Source organism: Nothoprocta perdicaria, unplaced genomic scaffold, assembly GCF_003342845.1.
Source record: "Nothoprocta perdicaria isolate Ctin4 unplaced genomic scaffold, notPer1 scaffold_13, whole genome shotgun sequence".
NCBI lineage: Eukaryota > Metazoa > Chordata > Aves > Tinamiformes > Tinamidae > Nothoprocta > Nothoprocta perdicaria.
Genome location: NW_020454427.1, coordinates 7,593,933 through 7,615,123, shown reverse-complemented (window position 1 = coordinate 7,615,123; position 21,191 = coordinate 7,593,933). Strand labels below are relative to the sequence as shown.

The window sequence follows — 21,191 nt, the reverse complement described above, 5'->3', positions numbered from 1 at the left end:
AAAAAAAAAAAAAAAAAAAAAAAAAAACCCTTACTGTGATTGTTGCTACCTGTGTTGTATTCCTTTGGTGAAAATATTAAACATGCAGAGATTTAACCAAACTTATTAGGCACAATGATGGCCCAGGTCCACATGGCCCAGGTCCACATGACTAACCAAACTCTGTGAAGAGTTGTTGTTTTTACGTGCTTGRCGCTTCCTTGGAATACTGGCCTGGGAGTCCCGGAACATGGGGGCAGTCGGCGTTCCCGCTGGGCAGCACCACCAACAGCCTGGCTGGCACTAGCCCCAGGGTGCTGCAATTCCCTGGCTTTAGAAGCCTTCTCCTGCCCTCCAAGGWTCACCTCTTCCCATCTAGCTGGTGCTATGTGCAAACCAACCAGCAGTTGTTGCTGTGAGGCTGGTAGTTACTAAGAAGTGGCTTTTGGGTAGACATTTTTGATGTGACCATCCTGGGCATCTCCTGCTCTGCAAGACAGCCACCCTTTGTTCCTGGCCTGGTGATTTCTTTGCCCAAAATCACTTTCTGTTGTTTATCTGTGTTTTTAATGACTTTACAATATTTGCATTTAGAAAAACAAATTGTGGGAAAGGGTATTTGAAATTTTTGTCGTACACACCCTGCCTTCCTGCCATATCTGGCCTCAGGGCTYACAAGTGTTTGTGTTTTGTTGGTTTCTTTTCTGAGATGTTCCTACCTGGAAACTCCTGAAGTTTAAAGGTACATGAAGGCATAGCATAGACATGCTAGGTTTGCTTTAGAAAGAAAGAAAATAAATACCAGAGAAGCCAACTTTTTTCACTCTATTGTAAAAAAGAGATGACTGTGACTGTCCAGTTTCACAATAAAATTTCCCAATTAAAAGCTAYTTTTCTCACTTTTTTGTTTTTTAGTGACACATGTAATTTCACATCTCGAATGAATTTTCTACATTTTTCTTGCTATGTTTAAGATTAGAGGTCTTGCAGTTTTTAATGGGCAATGAGGTAGCAAACTTACCTTATTTCAGAATTTGTTTAGAAACTTTGTATTAAGTATGTTATCTTCATGCAATTACATTGTTAACCTTGGACAAATATGAGGAAGTGGAGACGTGTTTGTGACTTAAAGATTAAATCTGTCCCCAATCTGCAAGAATTTTGGACTGTGAGAGCTTTGTGCATGTTGCTTCTTTGCAATTTCTGCATCTCTTTTTTTTTTAATAGCATATTCCTAACTAAGGAATCAGATCCATCAATAATTAATAATGTTAGTAATAGCTTATAGGTGGGTGAATGATTTTTAAGTTAAACTTATGCTCTGATTTTATCAGTTGCATGTTTTCAACCTGTTGTTTATTGTTTAGTTCCTCTAAAATATGGAAGGTATCGCAGAAAACTTTCTTGTACAAAAAATATTTGCAATAATTCATTTAATGTTCTTGGAGTTAATGCATTCAGAAGAATGGAGAGAAGCAATGATGGACTTTTCTTTTTATTATTACTGTCTAATAAATTCCAGCATTTGTCGCAGTAAGAATGAATATGAATAACAAACAGTTRTGTAGGGAAGAGAAAAGCTCTAGTTTTAACTCATTCATCTCTTTTTAGGCTAACCAAACCCTTGTCATTTGCGGACTGTGTTGGGGACGAACTGCCGTGGGGATGGGAAGCTGCGTATGATCCTCAGATTGGTGTTTACTATATTGATCACATCAACCGTAAGTATTTTTCAGTTCACTTTATTGATTATATAAAAAAGCTCATCTAGATTAGGTTTTTCTGACAAGCTCCCAAGTCAGCCCCTAAATTAGAGTAGGCAAAGGTTTCTTACAAGAGAATTTGGTCATAGTAGCTGTTGCTGTTGTTCACTAGGCAAACTATCCTGCTGGAGCACACAGGCTTTGGGAGGATGGCTGCAGATATATTGAGGCTGGCCCAGTGTTGTACACRTGGTTCTTAATCTTCTTTTTCACAAGTCCACATAATGTAGAGTAAATAAATAAAATATATAAATAAAAAATAAATAAATAATTTRCATCTGTTGGTATCTGTAACGTATAGGTTGTTTGGTGGTTTTTAAATATTCAGGCATGTACACTGSTGGAAATAGTTGGATTTGAGTAATGGGAATTGACTTTAACCACTGAATGGAGCTATTCTAAAATAGCTAGAACAGAGGAAGGAGGCATTTTTGCATGTGGGGTCTGCAAATGTGTTATAGTTCTAAGTGCAACATACTGTAAAATAAATTCCTGCTATAAATAATGCTATATTCTGTAGTAATTGGAAAGGGACTGAGGAATCAAAACGCTGGGAAAGTTTGCAGGTCAAGTTCTGCTTCATCCGTGCAGRGAGTTGGAGCTTGTACAGCCTGGTCTCCAGATGCTCGGGAAAATCCTAATCTTGTTCAAGCAGTGAAACTTAGTAGAGAAGAATTGTGTATATTCATTTGTGTATATTTGTCTTTCTGTGGCCGGAACAAACAAGCATGACTAGCTAGGGGTTGGTTTCTATTTTGTTAATATGTGTTATAGAGGACAAAACGAGGCCTTCACTTTGGTATAGCTGGAAGTTTCACCTATTGTTTGGTAGTGTATTTGGCTTCTGTTACACTAATGCAAGTTGTTTTGTAGCAATCTCGGTGAAACTCTTTGGGAAAGCAGTATGTTTGAGCCCTGTGAGCAATGTTTTGCATGGTGTTTTGATGAAAGCACTCTGAGTTGCTGGAAAGCAGCCTTCCTAAGTGCATTACAAGCAGAGACGTAGAGAGCCCAGCTTTTAGCTCACCTGACCGCAGCACACATGTTGCTGCCAAAATACCTACTATGGAGATCACTAGTAATGATTACAAAAAAAAAAAAAAAGGTGAAAGAAAACACAACTAATGTTTTGTTTGTTTTATGACCAGAGCTTCCTGTGTTTCAGTTTGTGCCCGTTGCTTCTTGTCCAGTCACTGGACACCACTGAAAAAAGTCTGGCCCTGTTCTCCTTTCACCCTCCCTCCAGATACTTAACTGCTTAGGTGAGGTCCTCCCCTCAGCTTTCTCTTCTCCAGGCGCAACAGTCCCAACTCTGTCAGCCTTTTCTCATCTGAGAGATGCTCCAGTCCCTTAAGCATCTCAGTGGACTTTCGTGGGCTTTGCTCCAGTGTGTCCATGTCTCTCTCGAACTGGGTAGCTCAGCGCTGGACCCAGCGTTCCACATGTGCCCTCAAAAGCTGAATGGAGGGGCATGATCCCCTTCCTCGACCTGCTGGCAACACTTCCTGACGCAACCCCGGATGCCACCGTCTGCCTTTGCCCAAGGGAGCATTGCTAGCTCGTGGTCAGCCTGCTGCTTGCTGGGCCACCCAGGTCCTCCTCTGCAGAGCAGCTTTGCAGGAGGTGAAATGCAGGATGATGCAACCCACTTGGAGAAGCACCCACTGAGGTCATTTCTCTATGAATATATTCCTTCAATTAATAGTTTTAATGGGATGCTATCAGCTTCAAGGGAGACATGATTACAGGCCATCTGTCAAGGCAGAACACACGTGTGATGTGGGTAACTACAACCAGAAGGACCTAAAGGCTGATCCTGTTGTTCAGGAGCGCTTTGGCAGAGGCTGCCTGGAGGGATGCTGTTTGCTGAGCAGGGACTCAGCAGTTCACCCCGTACAGGCGCCCTGCTCCAGGAGGGCCCAAAGGTTTTAGCCTGTACTGTTTACTCTTGCAGTGCTCACTGCACAGCTGCACTTGGTGTTCATCCTCTTTCACTGTTTAATTTGTTAATTTCTACAAATTTTCATGAATAACACGGTTAGGAACTTAAGCTTACTTAGTATTCTAAACTTAGGATTCCAGACTTAGTATTCTACTTAATTATGTGTATGTGAAGGCAAAACCAACACTCTTGCATTTTCCAGGATCTTTTGCAGGGCCTCTGATATCAGGCTTCAAGTGGTTAAGRTGAAAATACTTCTGCTGGTAGTTGCTGGTATTTATGCCAGCATTATGCTGGTATTGCATGGATTTGCAAACACTTTTAAGCTGATAAAATCTCTGAAAGAAACAGGCCTGCTCTGTTGCTACCTCTGGCCTTTTATTCTGTCCCCGCAATATTTTTGCTTATACTGGCATGAACACTTGCATGGCCAGACAGTGAATCAGATCAGGGAGCTGATTTGAGTGGAAACTAATCTAGCAAGGTTAAAAAAAAAAAAAAAAATCCTATTTGTTCTCCTTTCCACACCCCTGTTTATGCAAGCGAGGGAGGTAAGGTGACCTAGGGGCAGGAATAATACGGATGTATCAAAGGAGGGTGGAAGGCACCGGGGGACAGCAGCCAAATGCAGTAGCGCTGCTTAAGAGAGTTTGGAAACGAGAGCCCTGCACTGCCAAGCCCGGCGCCTGCTTCCCAGGAGGTGGGCTGYGCTTGGAGGCCGGGGTTTCCACACGCACTGCCTAGGTGGCCGGCGCAGCTGCCGGGGTAGCGACCGCACCGTGCGGCCCGAGCCGCGCGCGCTGCCCGTCCGCCTGGCCCCCTCCTCCCGCGATGAGCTCTCATCACTATAAACTCCCTTTTAAAAAATATAATGCTAGCGTTTTTTTTAACAACTTAATGATTTTGACTTAATTACAGCAATTCGTGATTTGGCTGTTTTAATTACAGTATTAAGTAATTGAGTAGCTGTAACTGGTACTAAATTCAGACCTCCACACAGAGAAAGTCATAGTTTGTTTTAGGGTGCTTTTATTTTCTGCTTTTAACTGTGGCCTGTCAAGGTCTAGCAGCTGTTTGATTTCTGAGTTATTTTAATTTTCAGTTAATTAGACTTCTACTTTAGAATAATATGTTTAGAAACATTCTCAAAAAGCCACTGTCAGTGGACATTACTCTAAGGCAGACTTTTTAATCATGAATAAGTAGTTGAACATCAGTGAGCAGGTTTGTGGYCTCAGTTTCAAAGGAAGCCTGGTAAGAGAAGGCCTTGGTACAGCTCTTTATAATCAGCAGGGTTGTTCTTACTGTGCTACTGCCAGCTGCATTTTTTTTACTGTATCCCCATCTTATGGTGGCTTTACATTTGTTTCTGAATAAGGTCAGATGACAGATCTCCAGGTGTGAGAACAACACAACAAAAAAGCTGTGTGTATATATATATATATATATTAATCTGACCAGATTTTGATTTGCCTTAGTGCTACTAGAGATACTGATGTATTATTACCRTGTTAATTTTGCATTGCTGTGTTAAGATGCTGATGCATATTCTCAACTGCTTGAAATCTGAGAGGTTATCTTGTATGACTAGGTGATTTTGGGAAGTATTACTGACAGCACGGAACCTGCTAGGTGCCTTTACAGTCTGAGAGTTTAACTGAGCCTGGAGATTAAAGGTTGTGGTTCTAAAACCTCTCTAAGACCTCTGCTTATCTGAAAGCCTTCTGCGTTTGACTTGGTATGAACAGCCTGAGAGGATCCTGGCTRGGAGAGATGTTCTGCCTTGCTTTCAGAGCCTGACATATTCTTAAATAAGTCATCTCCTTGACTCCTTATTTTCAGGCTCAGGAATAACCGGGCAAGAGCTGTTCTTTATAGCATCGATCTAGTTAGCTTATAAAACAAGCATGGTGCTGCTAGCAGTGTTCAGTGTCAGGAGTATTACGGAATGGAATGGGGCAGTTGTATTTAAAATATAAAGACAGGAGGGAATAGCCTAGCCTCGCTGTATTTCATCCACTTCCTTTTTGCCATTCTTTACTTTGTGTTGAATACGATAACAGTCCTCTTTGCTCCCTATCCCTGCTGTGCAGAGGGAAGTTGAACATCCACCTTTTCTGCTCCTGCAGCTCCTCCCAACTCCTGATTTTAACTGCCCACTTTGGAAGTGTGAATGCACATTTCAGCCCGTTCCCAGGGGCTGCTCTCTACTGCTGCTTCATCCATGAAGAAAAGAGGCAGCAGAATGCTAAAAGGTCAGGAAGTGCAGAGGTAGGGATTCGCATCTGCTGGGTCTGAGGCTAGAATTCACTGGATGGTCCTATTTCCTCAATTGATTTTTYTTCTTTCTTAAAATTTAATATCCTAGTCATTTACGTACGCAGTTTGACAGTTCTAACGCAATGTTGTAGCCACAGCCAATGTTCTCCATGCCTTGTCATAGTCTTGAGGGCTTTCCTGTCAGCTGAGACCTGTGTGACTGGTTTATGCCACCTTAGACCTGGTCTATCTAACATGGGGACTTTTGTGGACAAGCTGACGGGTATTTGCTCCAGCCCAACACTAGTACATGTGCATCCATGAGAACATGTAATTGGAGAGGGAAGACACTGGAAAATCCTACTGTGAGTCTGCRCTTAGCGTCATGTTCAGGGAGCAGAGCTGTGTCTCTTGATCCTGAGTGTTTGTCATTTGTTCTCACAACCTGTCACAATCTTTTAAGCAAGCGGTGACGTGGAAGTATTTGGGGACTGCTCCTAAAGCCCCTGCAGCTTCAGCAAGCACCCGTGGTCAAGAGCCAGATGCAGCAGGTTTTATCTTGGATCTTATTTACAGGAATCTTATAACTTCCCTGCTCTCCGGCTGTTAAAGAGCTCCATGATAGCGGGAAGGGATTAGAGTAATCTGATGCTGGCTTCAGAAGGAAAGCAAGGGTAAGGATGCCTCTGGGTRGAAGAAAATCAGCTGATGACTTTTAAAAATGTATGTAAAGATCRTACCTGTGGGTATGAATCATAATTCTGACAGTCATAGCAGCAGAACACAACCTACCTGCTGAGGGCTGGCTGATACGGACCAAATGCTTGGAATTCCTATCACGCTTGGCCCTGAGATAAAGAGCCATTGTTATCTATGGGTAGAGGAAACGGGTGAGCCATAAGGCTGACGTGTTGTTAGACACTTCTTAGTAAAAATCTCTGAATAAATATTTCTTGGAAATGTCCTYGTGCCTGCTCAGTATAGCTGGAACACATTCTCATTCTCTCCTTTCTCAAATGTGAGCATACAGTTACTTTATGGAGAAGTGAGGAAGGTTTCTGGAAGGGGAAGGACATGTCAGTGGCAGGAAGCAAATTGTAGAGAACTTGAAACATACTCTGAATAGCCCAATTTTCTTTCATRTCTCTCTTCCTAACTCATATTTTATCTTATTATGCAGTAGAACATGATTTTCTTTGAGTGTCCAACAATGTGCTGGATAATTCTGCAGTCAAAGTGTGTGTGATCTTATAGGGCTACATGGTCTTACTGAAACCACTGGCTCTGTAATATACACATTTTTTTAAAGGTATCCATAGAACAAATACGTCGATATAATATTGCTGTATGGATTACTGTATGGAACTCAAAAGTTTAGGTTGGAATTGCTTTTCTTGTGGTGAGTCTCAGTTGTCAGTATTTTAAAAAGGGGAAAGAGGAAAGGAAAAGAGGAATAATAATAAAGAATGTTTCAGAAAGCCTCAGGTATGTAAACGAGGAGTGCATTCCTAAAGCCAGTCCAGTCACATTTTTCTGTTATTCTCCCTGAAACAGTGCTCGTGTGTTTGCCTCCTTTATCGTGCATTACTCCCTGCGTGTGAGCAGCCTGCGGCACTGGTTGCGCTACAYGAGACATGATAAACGCGATGGAGCCACATTTGCACTCCGTTTTGTTGTTGGTTTGGAGGAGGGCTGGGGAGTAACCAGGGATGTGGGATGCAGGTGGCTGCTGGGGAGCTCACGCGGGCCTGGTGCTTCCRAGGCACTCGGTGCTCCGTGCGGCCCCGCGGCCTTCCCTGCTCAGAGCRGGTCACCCCCTGCACCGGTGCTCGGGCTCTGTGTCGGGGAGCGTGGTTAGACAGGCAGGAGTGGGAAAAGGGCCAAGTGCCGTCCCGTGGGGCTTCCTCCTCCTGCTCTGCACCCCTCTCAAGTAGCTGGTCAGCATCTCGTTGGCGTTTTTCTTGCGGGACCCCTTGGGAGTCCCTGCTCTCCAGCCTTGTTGCCTAAATASAGCCTGTCTGGGTGAGGACAGCTGAGACATAGGCCACTCCGGAGCCAGTCAACACTGCTGGTCTGTTTGGCAAGGGGAGGTGCTGGAAAAATTATTGCCTCCGTGTATTGTTAAGCCTGTAGTAAAAATGTCCARTTCTCTCATTTCTACTACTAGGGCGCCAGGGAGCCATTCCCTTCCCTGTGGGATTTTCTAGTGGGATTTTAATTTCATGTATTTTAGAGGAATATCATCTACCACAGATAAGGTAATAGTTTCCTTCTGTTAAAGTGGACTGAAAAAAAAAAAAAAAAAAACAGAATTGGCAGAGCATTTTGATAGCAGACAGGAACGTAACATCTGCCATTAACTCATAAAAAATTGACATGCCTGAATATCCTATGTATAATATATATCCTATGTATAATTACCCAGGCCACATGTAATATTATGCCCTGAAAGTTTTTGCTTATTTTTTTGGTTAGAGCTTGCTTCAAGGGCAGGAAAGAAAGCCTTGGTATTTTGGCTTTGAATTATTGTTTGGGCCAAATTCTTTGCTCCGTGTAAGTGCAGGGAACCTGACTGGCAGCTGGCCACAGAGATATTGTATTTCCTCAAGAGCAGCGTGCTTAAAGGCAGCACAGGGTGCTGTTTCACATTGCAGGGGTATGGAAATTGCGGCGCTCAGGAATGTCCTTGGGTGGGCAGTGCCATCCTGCTGCAGTGCCCTTCCTGGGCCAGGTCCCAAGGGCTTCCTGGCTCCTGTGTGAGCTAAGYGCCCAGATCCCTAAAATAGGAGGAAATAAATTGCCTTGTTTATAGTTTTTCACCAGCGTACTAACTATGCACTTGCAGTAATTTATTTAAAATTAAATTAATTAGTTTTAAATCAAGATCTCTTAATGGAATTAAGTAATTTTGTTTCACAAGTGAGTTTGCCGAATGCAGCTCCAAACACGTCAAATGTGGAATGTCTAACATGAGGATTAGATTTTGAGGTATGTACATTTTGTTACTGTGGATCATTGTTTTGCACTGTGGTTTAGCATATAAAGAATTTTTTGAATCTAAATAATGCTCATTTTAGAGCCTGATGTACTACTGCTTGTTCAAAGGTACATTTTTAAGGRAATGTTTTCTGTTCACATATAAGTTTATGCTATGGAAAATAGTGGCCAGTGTGCCTTCATTTTCTCTGCAAGGAACAACTGCCCTCTGGAATTTGCCTCTCTGGTCGTAGAGAAATTGTTGGAGAGATCCTAATGAGGAGGTTTCTTTGTTCTCTGCTGCTGGCGATGAAAGCCCAGTTAGCTTGTGCTGGAACAGATACAACCCTAGAGCTTTCTTGTATTTATGAATAGTGCTCACTTTCCACCTGAACAGAGGAAATAACATCTCACCGTCACTCCAGCTAAGTCTGTATTTGTTGCATGATTTGTATCTGCTGCAGACAGGCATCTACCTTAAAWAAATAAATAAAAACAACAGAAAAAAAATAGTTTATTTTACATCAACTGTTGAATACCAATGGAAGGARAACATTTGGATGCCTTTGATAGTTTAAATCCAATCTTTGGTTTAAATATTATATCATTATTAAATCTTCAGCAAGCTGTTCACTGAGTAACATGCATGAAACTATCCCAATAATAATCTTATACACTCAACTTTGCCCTTACCATCAAATACTTAAAATGTTCTTTTTCATTGGGGAAAAAAAKATCCTCACCCTTTTGAAGTTTTAGGCTGACAATTACTTTTTTAAAAATTATTTATTTATTTATTTTTATTAGTGTATTGACTGTTAGAAGATACATTTGCTCAAATGAACTTACTTTCCAAAATGTAGCACTGTGGTACCAGGAATATTATGCTCAGCTACTGCCTCTGAAGTTTTTCTTTCTTTCCTCTCCAGGACAAAGCTACTGATTGCAATTCAGAAGGCTGAAAATTCTAAATGAACAAGCATACGGCGCTACTGTTTGTGCATGTGTGTGCACATATATATAAAATATAGAGAGATATAAATTGAACAACATGCCAAACAAGTGATTTGCTCTTTGGATTTTTTTACAGCATGATCATGCATACAGCAGAAAATACCTTTCTTAAGTACAGGAAGGTCTTCTCTGGTGGTGAAACTCAACGTGGGTGACGATTCTGGAATGGCCACCTCAATAATGCTAAGATTTAGCTGGAGTGACTCTATATGTTCTTACCTGAGCTTGCCTTCCAGGCTAGAATGCCTTCCAGGGGCATCATCTCGGAACAGTTTGGCCAGGCAGCTTAGCCACACGGGCAGCTGGCCCAACTCCATGCTCTGCAAGTATTGTATATATATATATATATGCTTTTTAAAATGCAGGGTCATGTTTAGCTCATTTTATGACTATCTACCTACCTAAAAGGTGTTAACCCTTGTAATCACAGTGTTGTGTTGTGCATGTAGCGTTGAGWGACAAAAAGAAAACATTTGATTAGGATTGTCAGCAATAAAAATATAATCTGCTGTTCTGTTGATCGGTTTTGTCCTTGTCACGCAGTCACAAGGACAGGGCATCTGTAGGCCACCTTTTAGGACTCGGCAGGCTATGCTTGGTCTTCGGGCTGCATGTTGAGCAATCCTCACTTAAAATCTACAAGGCAATTACCTGCAACATGCTCGAAGATGAGACCTTCCAATCTTGTAAGATTATTCGGTGGCTGCCGGTGGCACTCTCAAAACACAATCACATCATTACAGTCTCCTGAAAAAACAACATAACTGCATTTATCCTATTTGATCACTGACCCATGAGAATCCTCCTTGATGCTCTTCATCCCACTTCACAAAGAGGGACACCTCTGAAACGCAGCACTGCTTAGCTTGGGTAAATAGCTGTGAAAGGGGAGGTGTGTTAAAGCACAGCTGCAGTAAGTGGCCACCGAGAGGGACACATGCTGACCATTTGAGGAGAGAAAAGGTATCGATTTGCTGCTTTGCGTGCCTGGTGGCTTGGTGGAAAAGAGCAAGTGGTCAGAAATGTGGATGAGTATCTGGAGCTCTAGYGAGCTGTGGAGAGAGAGCCCTGCTTGGGCTTACTGGAGAAGCAGCTGTGTATAAAGCTTCTCAATCTGTTAGGCGTTGCACTTGGGCTTACATGATGTCTCTGCTTGCTTTGTGTACATGTGAGAAATAACTTTCTTGGTAGGAATACAAGAGCTTGCTGTCTTTGTAACAAGAGAAGTGGTTGCCCGCRTGGTATCTGTGTGTGTGTTTGTCTAAAGGTGTCAGTTATCATATAGGCATTGGCACTTTAGGACTCCATAGGATTTGTTTTGTGAAGATACTTTGTAGTATCCTCTTCTTGTCTCCATGTTTCTGGTTTATGTGATATTAGCACCCAAAAGGGCTGTCAAAAAGCTATTAGTCACTGTGGTAAATTGTTATTAAGCAGAACCTGTCCTTATCTGCTGCTGCTCTTACAAAATATGATTTCAAATCTATAGGTGAGAGAGTGGCTCCTCTCAAAAGTGCACTTGCAGTACAGTTCAAAGCAATTCTGCTATGGTTTATTTTTATTCTTGTCTCCATCCATATATTCCAACTATTTTTCCCTGCTCCGTGTTCCAGCATAGATTCTCACAGTGAAGCAATTCAGAGACCCAAAGTGCAAGAAAACTAACTCGGATTGACCTCCTTACCTCTATGTTGGCAAAAATTCTGAAGTAAATATTTTGCACTTAAATACTTCAATATTGTCTATTCCTTTTTTTGTCATCTATGTAGATTTTATAGTATGCAATTCACAAAAARTGCAGCACGGTACACAGCTTGCCTTTTGGTCTCAGACTTCTTATAAATATATCTTACAAAAACATCTTTTTTTCTGTTTAGTACAGCTTTAAAAGAAGGTTATTCGTTGTACGTCTTCAAAATGCATAGAACTAAGTCTAACTAAACTAATGTAAATGATAAGATTGGACTTTCCATTTGAATTCCTCTTTTTTGCRTATATCAATTAAGAAATTCTACAGTCAGCTTGATCCCGTTGCATAAATTCTGCATTATATAGTGCTATATAGTGTGTCGGATTCTGTGCTGCATCCATTCCATGCCAGTGTTCCGTGTGGCTCCTGGCGTTGCAGTGGTTGAGCTGAGGCCGTTCGCAAGTGAAGGGCCCGCTCTAGACAACACGTTCAGGTTGCCCATATGGTCGGTGGAATGAAGTAGATACCTCAAAAAGGCAGCTCAGTCCCGTGTCTCGTAGGCCCCTGTGTTCGCTGGGATCAAGTGCTCTCTGAAGGTGGCCTTCTACTTCTGCCAAGCGTAGYAGAACAGTTGGATCTGATGCCGAACAGTGGTCTGGATAGAGCTGGCTGAAGAGATTCTGAGGATTAATGTTCTGTTAGCTCAGAGTGGAGAAGAAGGAGCGGGAAGGGGGCTAGAGAACTACTACAAACCAAGTTTAGCATAGGTCTAAAGTAATGAAGTTGGGGAGGGCAGAAGGAAGGGCCAACATTACTTCATTTTTCTGTTCAGAAATGTGAGTAATTTTAACATGTTGTATAAAAACTTTCTGTTGATCTGATTGTTTTCAGATATATTCAGAAAAAGAGGAGTAAAGGGATTTTTTTTTTAGTTAGAATGTATTACTGACTAAATATTTGGGGTGTATAAATGAGCTTAGTGTACAGCATTATATGTGCAACTTTAGTTGTAATTTTGCAGTTGGTCACCTGAATACTGTTTTGCATAGACATGCTACTATGTCCAAAGAAAAGCTTTGCTTAAATCAGTATCTGCCTGATGACTAAAGACAAGCTAGACAAGCAGTGTTCTCAAATAAAAAGGTGAAGAGCACTGTCCAAGCTAGAATTTAGAGTTCATTCAACTAATTAAAACCAAATTGGGCTTTCAGAGTTTTTAAGTTATGTAAACTAAGTTTGTTCAGGATGAGTGTTTCACCCCTTGCCTCCTCCCACCTACAACTGTTTGCTACAGGCAAAGAAACAATTTAGTTGTGAGCAAATTCCCGTAGTGATCTATTTAAATCCTTTTTGTTGTTGTTGTTGTTCCCTATAAAGAAACGACCCAGATAGAAGATCCCAGGAAGCAATGGAGGCAAGAACAAGAGAGAATGTTAAAAGACTACCTTTCGGTAGCCCAGGATGCTCTCAGTACCCAGAAGGAACTGTATCAGGTGAAAGAACAGAGGCTGGCGCTTGCGCTGGATGAGTACGTGCGGCTGAATGATGCCTACAAAGAGAAATCAAGCTCCCGGACAAGCTGTAAGTACAGTGGAAAATACAGTGCAACTTCTTTGATCTGTTCYTTGCAGGGCATCCTGTTTCACTTTAGGATGAGTTTTCAAGGTTTGCTATGAACATCTTGTACTCTGACTTCTTTAGAAGAGAAAGCGTCCCTACATATTTATTTATTTATTTATTTAATACAGAGACATTCTGATAGAACTCTCATTTGCCTGATACAATTGAACTCCTTTGAGCTATGGTTTAGAGCAGTGGGCTTGTTAATCTGTTTTGTCATGCAGTTTGTCAGGGCRAAATTGCACTGAGTCTAGGTTCAGAGTGAGTAGGATCTCTTGAACAACATAGCTGCGTGCCAGAATGACCCTCCTGCATTGACAGGCAGCTGCAATAGGCAGACCAAGCAGGCAGCTTCTTTGCTGCTTCACCAGAACAGCGTACTGTAGTTTTGTGTGCAGTGGTCAGGGATGGAGCAGTTACACATGCAGTAATCCTGGTGAGGAATTAGCACACAGTAAGCTTCTCTCAGAGGCTTGGGACTCTCAGAGGTGTTGGGACTTTTGGCAGAGCATCTTTCTTAAAAGAGTTTAGCATGGCAGAAGCTGCATGCATATCTTGGGAAGAACTAAGCAGTGGACCTCTCAAGCCTCTGAATAATCCCACCTCTGCTCTCCAGAAGTCTCCGTAGAAATTAGACCTCAAGGAAGAGGTCCTTCCAAAATACCTCAGCTAGCAGAATGGCAACAGAAAACAAGGAGTTGAAAGTTGAGGAAAGTAAGGTGCTACCTTTAGGTTGTGTCATAGGCAAAGAGGGTGAGACTAAATAATAGTAGGAGAGAACAGAAGGAAATTGGATTATTACTTTCCTGACATGCTGCTGTATAATAAAGAAAAAAGTGCATAAAGTGCATAAAGTGTATTTAAAAAAAAGTGCAGTGTTTTTCTACACTTTTACATTTGTAGATTTTAGATCCATATGAATTCTTCAAAGAAGGGGACTAATTGAGTTTTTAAAAAATGTTTTTAAGTGTTCTCAGGCTCCTCATCAAGTACCAAGTATGACCCTGACATTCTGAAGGCTGAAATCTCCACTACCAGATTAAGGGTGAGAGTGCTTAATTTGGATTCATTTGAATTCTCCATGCAAAGTTTATGACTATAGAGTACAAAGCTTGAACTAGCAGGGGTATCTTTTTACTGATACTGAAGTGTCCTGATCTTCTCATTAAACATTAAAACTGTCTGTGTTCATTTTAGGTAATGCTTTTGGGTGAAGCTGAAAAATATTCTGATTAGATATGGGTTTAAGTAAATCTGATAACTATTTTTAATAGTTATTTATTTTTTTAAAAGAAGAGTAAAAATAATCAGATGAAGCAAGAAAAGTAGTAGGCCAGGATGAGCTGCAGAGAGATGACTTTAACATATTTTTTAATTTGTAATGTATCAACAATCCATTTTTTTGATCAGTTCTGTTCAGCAGGGTTACAAATACAGACTTCATGTTACAGGCATTGCTTTGGTTATCTCAATATGTAAAAGAATTATGGTTCACAGTTTAGTCTCTAGTGAATCAATTTTAAGTAGAGAGGAAATTATGTGGAAGACATTGAAAATCTATAGAGGGAGTTCATTTATTTAAGCTATTGCATATGATGCTCTGTGGATAGGCTGGGCTCTCCAAGCTCTCCTGGGCTTTGTTTTGATGACAAAATTTAAATCAGCCCATTCAGGCTAAAAAGGCAGCAGCACCTCCCAGCTTMGTGCTTGAGTGAGGGCTGAGGTGGGAATTTCTGTGTGAGCAGAGACACAGACCAAGAGACCAGAGTTACTCAGCTCTTCCATTGCCTCCTCCTGGGTTCTGCACAGAGCAGCACTCACAGAAGCCTCRGAGTGACCCTCTTCTCCACTTGCAGTAAGAGTTATGATTAGGAATATAAACAATTAAAGATTGAAAAGAATGTGGAATGGCTCACTTAATTTAAAACAGCTTAAATTAGTGATGAAATGCACTGTAAAACTGGTGTCCAGATGTTTGCCCTGTCTCCCCTTGCCAGTCTCAGTTTGTAGTCCCTTACTTTTTATGCATGAGGAATGTGGGTGGTGAGAAGGCTGTGAGGAGCTGGGAGGRAAGTCTTTGAGGTTGAGGAGGGAGAGCCTGAGGTCATAAGGAAGTCAGACTGGAGGGAACAAGAATGGGAGAGGAATGAGAAGCAAGGGAGAGGGCTTCCTTCTGAAAAGAGTGGAGCAGGAACAGGCGTTCCCCTTGGTAAGTGGATCACTGGTATACTTAGGAAATTAACAGTATTGTTGAAGTGGGAAAAAACACCCAACAAAATGCAGCTATAGTCACTTCAGAGTCAAAGAGGGGAAATTCAGGCGTGATCCTATGCTCATTTTTTTCTTATTACTTAGATTAGTGCAGGCAAAAATACGGGATCAGCTTCTGGCTATATATGTACAGGTTGTCCATTCACTGAGGAAAGGGAAGCAGTGTGTTAATCATACAAATTCTATTTTGGAGGTGTCTTCCTGTCTCTATTGCTTGTTGGAGTCAAGGTTCAGTCGGTCACTCTGCTGGTTCTTAACATCTGCTTTATTGGCATTGCAAAGTCCAAGTTACGAATGTGCCTAAAATAGGTGACCTGAATCTTGTCTGCAGAGTTTAGGAGGGTGCTGTCCAAGAATATCTGTCTCAGCATAAATTGTTGTGTCCTCCAAACCCACTGGATATGAAAATCATTGAGATAACAAAAAGGGAAGCCCTGCATTCCTAGGGCTGGAAGGTTTCCAAGGAGGATGGCAAGAGAGGTATGACTGATCATAGTTTGCCCTTGTCTGAACGTTTGAGGCTGCTTTGCTCGTGTGCAGCCGTTTGGCCTTGTGCTGCATATGCATGCGTGGATTTGCTGGGGAGCAGGGTTAGCCATTAGCAAGCTGCTGGGCGGGATGTGCACACTGCTTAGTGAACGATTAGCTCAGACCTACTAAACCTGTTTCACCCTGCCTGAGGCTTAATGGCCCGTCAGGTTGACGGTGGCTGGAGGGGGCGAGCCCGCATTYGAGGAAGTTCCGAATGGCCTTTGGCCTTCTCCGTGTTGCCTGTGCCCAGTGTCTGCKTGTGGAGCTCTTTGGATGTGTGAATTACTTGTTCCACACTGTATCAGGCAGAACRTAGGACACAAATATGACAACTTTATATGAAAACAAGCGAGGGAAAAAAGTCCTTTCTCAAGAAGATGATAATTGCAGGATGTGGTCCCACAGTAGACAATGAGTGGGGCTATTTGGGGTCAGAATTAGTCATCATAAAATAACTCAGACAACACAAAGCCTATTTGAACGTAATATGTATTACTCATATGCAATAACCAGGGGTTGAATCTCAGGTAAAAGTGAATTTCTTATTTTATACCATTAGTCCTGGAGTGCTGGCATTAGCACTTGAGTGCTGGGGGAGAAGGGTTTAGCCCAGAGGCCTAGTCAAAGATAAGATTTCAGYGCAGAGAAAAAGGTTAATGTAGAACAAGGAGGGAATTCAAAGCTTAGACGTGGAGAAAGGCTTCAAGACGCAGCCAGAAGAGGCCTGTCAGGCAAGAGACTCGGGAAGCAGAAGCACTAGGAAAGGGTTGAAGGATAAAACAAGCACAAAGATGTGAAAAAGAGGGAGTTTTGTAGAAGTCTCAAAGGAGAAGACAAGGAGCACAAGAATAGTTTAATATAAATATGGTACAGTAAGCACAGCCTCTGTTATGTTGGTCGCATTCTTGTAGGTTAACATAGGTAATTCACATGTCTTGATAATGACAGCAGAAGACACTCAGAAAAGGATTTCAAGGAAAACATAAGGGTTTCTGAGAGATCCAGTCTTCTGAGTTGAAATGAAGTGTGTCGCGTGCAGTTACTATAAATTCACGTTTCTGCTTTTAAAAGTGTAGCCATTCTGTGCTTCTAGGAAAAGCTGGGCCTTCATTTATATATATTTTAAACATTGCACAGAACCTGGAGATAATACTGCATCAGTTGACTGGAGGAGTTCAGACAGATTATTGGGATTTAGGGGGTATTAAAAATCTTTATTAGTTCTCTGACAGCCGGAATGTGTTATACTTCTCAGGTCAGGTATAGTTAATGAGAGCTTGAATGTTTAGTTAGGATTTGTGTATTYATTGTGCTAAATTTCCAGAATGATCAAAATAAAGGTGGAGCAGCTGATGACGCTAGTTTTCAATATCCTGAAACAAAGCTCCAATTTAGGTAATGAATTTTGCTTTGGAGAAAGGAGAGATTGAAAGTATTTTATTTCTGTCACAGAAAATTCATTAGGCCAAAGCTGCAAATTCAAAGGCCTAAATATCATTCTGAAACCCATATAGAGGAGCCGAGGTTAGTGCGTGTGTGGGGGTTGTCTGTTTTTTAAACACACAAAGGATTTGGAGTCTTTCTGCAKACTGTGTAAGAGCTGCTGGTGCTCAGGCCTTTTGGTTATCTGACATGTTGGGAATCTCACGTTATCTGGTTGAGAGAATAGGACTGAGTAGGAAATCCARGGGGAGCTGGATGCAGAAAGTCTGCAAGAAATTTGGAGATTAATTTCAGTCATTAAAGTGATGTGCTTATTTGCTGATATATTTATGTTAATATATTCCATCTTTTCATAAGAGTAAATATCTTAAGAAAAACATGTAAGCAAGCAGAGTATTAGAGCAGGAACTTAGAAGTGGGAGGTCAGAGCAGGGGACTTTTTAACGTTTCCTGTCTTTAACATTCCTGGAATTGGAATATTAAAATAACCAGGAAGATTTGACCAGTATGTTCATCTCAAGTAAGGCAGATGGAGGTATATAATAGCAAAATTTGGGATTCCCTTTGGGAACTATGATATAAAATTGAATGGAGGAATTATTTTCAAACATTGAATCATAAGTATTTTGTGTAGTATACTTATATTTTTTAGTATTTAAAAAGGGGAATTTTAAGATAAAAAAGAGCCTTCAAATTTAGGGAACTAGGGAGTAGCCCAAAGATCCTTCTATTAAATTAGTGCATATATTTGCAATCCAAGTGTGTTTTGTAATTGTCTTGTTTGAATTAATATGCATTATATAAGTAGGGGAAAAAAAGGAGTGCATACTTTGTATTTTCCAGTGTAAAGGACTGAGAGCTTCCTGGAATGAAAAAAATGAAAATATAATAGCTTTAAAAATAAACAGGAATGTCCCTGTAGGACAGTTGGAATGCATGCTTAACAAGTGAGAAGTAAATTACTTGTTAAAGTTCTCTCAGGTTTAATAACACAGTGTGGTATCAATACAAATAAGGAATGTGATTTAATCTGCCTGTGTCCCTTTAATACTAAAGCATGTTGCCCATAGACAGCAGGAAAAGAATAGATCCATTTGTTTTTAATATGTGTCAGTAGAGCAATTTACAGTCTTTCTTTCCTCATCTGATGTAGAGAATACATTAATTGTTCAAAGCCATGTGTTATGCCATTTAACAAGAGGGATTTTCTAAGTCTTGCTTTGATTTAACACACAAGGTTAAGAAGCTGAAGAGGGAACTCTCTCAGATGAAGCAAGAGCTGCTGTACAAAGAACAGGGCTTTGAAACACTGCAACAGTGAGTATGAGAAAAGAGTTGAAATCGACTTAATTCACTCTTCTCATTTCTGCGTTGTCATAGAATTGAATACATCTCATGCGAGATAATTATTGGGGAAAAATGAGAGTCTAATCACTCTTTTGGCATTAGGAAACAGGAAATCTCTAGAAATAGTAAACCCATTATGCAAGTGAAAATATGGGATCAATCTGTTCCCTTTTTTTTTTCCTTTTTTCCTTTTTTTTGTTTTTTTTTTTTTTATTGCTTCCTGTATTGTAGTGCAGCCACACATTTACGCAGCGCTGAGGTGTATGCGTGTGGTAGGCTCCATGCAGTGGCAGAAGCAAGGTTGCAGCATTGCAGTCTAGCACTGTCTGGGTGCATTTACCCTTACCTCTGAGGCTCCTCTCTTTGCTTGCATACTGCCAACGTGAGCCATCTCGCTCCTGGAGAGCTTGCAGCCTGCAGAGGGAAGGCAGACAAAAGCGGGGAGAAGGGAAGGATATTTGTCTCTTGCAAATGCAAGGGAGGTGATTTGCTGAGGAGGATGGAGAGAGTCTGTGTTTGGAGCTGAAAGACTGGGGTTTAGTTCCCATCTTGATCCAAGGAGATTTTTAGGCTATTTCCTCTGTATTTTGAAATATCACTTCTACACAATGTGATGCCTCTGAAATGAGGAGAAAATCTGGTCTGGAAAATGGCTAGAAAAGATAGCGAATGCAAATGTTGCTCCTTGAGTTCTGCTGTTACTGGATATGTTGAGAACGACCAAATGATTTTTCTGGTATGCAGACTTTGGAGTCACTTRGAAACTGAAAACTCCCAGCACCTTAGGTGTCAGTCAGATTCCTATGACAGAAATGTAGGGTTTGTTTCCTCTTCAAATATATAAAAACAAGTGAGAAAAARGGGAAAAAAGAATAATTGCTTGCTTTTATTTAGACATAAACAGATTTCATTCAAAGCAAGGTTTAGAAAAGAGGAAAGAAGACATTTTGGTTCGAGAGCTTTTAAAGTAGTAAAAACTCATGCTGCTATACCGGGATTAAAGGTTAGCCAACCATGCTGGCTTTATTATATTAATTCAACAATGAAGTATTGTTTTAAAGCAGCTTGCTCACAAGCCATTTTGATAGGAATCCAAAGCATGTTTCAGAAACTGTCAACAGCATTCCACGGGAATACAATGGACGTTTGTTGTAAAAACCCACTCAGCCACTTCTGAGCAGCACTAATCCCATTAATTTAAAACAGGAAGGTGGGATATCTCATATGTCAGATATCCTTCGTGTCTCTCTCAATTATATACAGAATAAAACCATTGCAATTTGAATGTGGCAYATTGTATTAGTAAGCAGCACGTGGTGCATTACCCAGCTGTTCATCATGACCCCAACTGTTGGCACAGCCACTATCTATTTGGCCTTACAAACCTGATAACTTACCAAATATTGAGTGTTGTTGGGCAATAAGTAATTGCCTACCTCTGGTAGGGTTTGAGGAACTTTTCAAGTTAACAAAAAAYGTCATGAATAGGAGTCTGAGTGCTGAGTTACAGGTAATTTTCTTGTGGAAATGCAGGTTGCTTTTGCACAGAAACTGAAATGTGGAAGAGGGGAAAAAGATGGAGACCTTTTAAAGATTACCTTGGAACGTTACTATCTTCTATGTAGAATTGGAAGGAAAATGTAATACCTCGTTACAAATATTTTGTCTAAGTTTGGGCTTGTAGTCAGTGCTCAAGATCACTTCTGATCATGGAAGTGTTTTTCATACCTCACTTACAAGGTTAATGTCTTCTGGTGAAGATGATGGATGATAAAAGCAAAGATACAATTGTATTAGAATATATTCTGGCTGAGGTGACAGAATATATTGTGGACTTTGGTGAGATGCCTGTTGCTTTTAATTTTGTAAAGCGCAGCTGCAATCACTTGTATGATGCTATGAACTATTCAGTTAAATTAGAGGTGARAGAAATGTGTTTACAAGCCGGACTTGCTGAAGAAAATATGTAAAGATGGAAGTATCTTTTTGGCTTTTTGTTTGTTTTAACCTTTGGCGTCCCAGGAATTCAGTAAATTTTCCAGCATATGAGATATGTGTTAATTGTCCAGAGAGTCGGTGAGCAAGAGGGAGCCTGCTGCCCATGCAAGCAAACAACTGTTCTGGACTGTTAATGCTTAGGATTAGGGTTAACAAGAGGTCACATTTCTTCTCTGAGAGATTGATTAGTACCAAAAAGCCAATGCCACATTGTGTATCTGGGTAGGGAAATAGTATTAATAATAAATTCCACTTCTGTAGGGTTCATTAACGGTTAACAGTGTGAAAGATGTACCCTAAAGCTGCTCCTACATTGCAGAAAGTTAAGGCACAGAGAGTAGAGCTGCTGGGTTCTGGT

At 41.0% G+C, this 21,191-nt stretch overlaps 1 protein-coding gene across 1 annotated transcript in view; it reads left to right on the top strand.

Moving 5' to 3' along the window:
- Positions 1–21,191, top strand: part of WWC2 (WW and C2 domain containing 2) — an 88,170-nt gene that overhangs the window by 31,621 nt on the left and 35,358 nt on the right. Inside the window, exons 2-5 of the mRNA XM_026033543.1 lie at positions 1,591–1,700; positions 13,001–13,204; positions 14,212–14,288; positions 18,726–18,805. Coding sequence (XP_025889328.1) covers positions 1,591–1,700; positions 13,001–13,204; positions 14,212–14,288; positions 18,726–18,805 — 471 coding nt within the window. The remainder of the gene's footprint in view (positions 1–1,590; positions 1,701–13,000; positions 13,205–14,211; positions 14,289–18,725; positions 18,806–21,191) is intronic.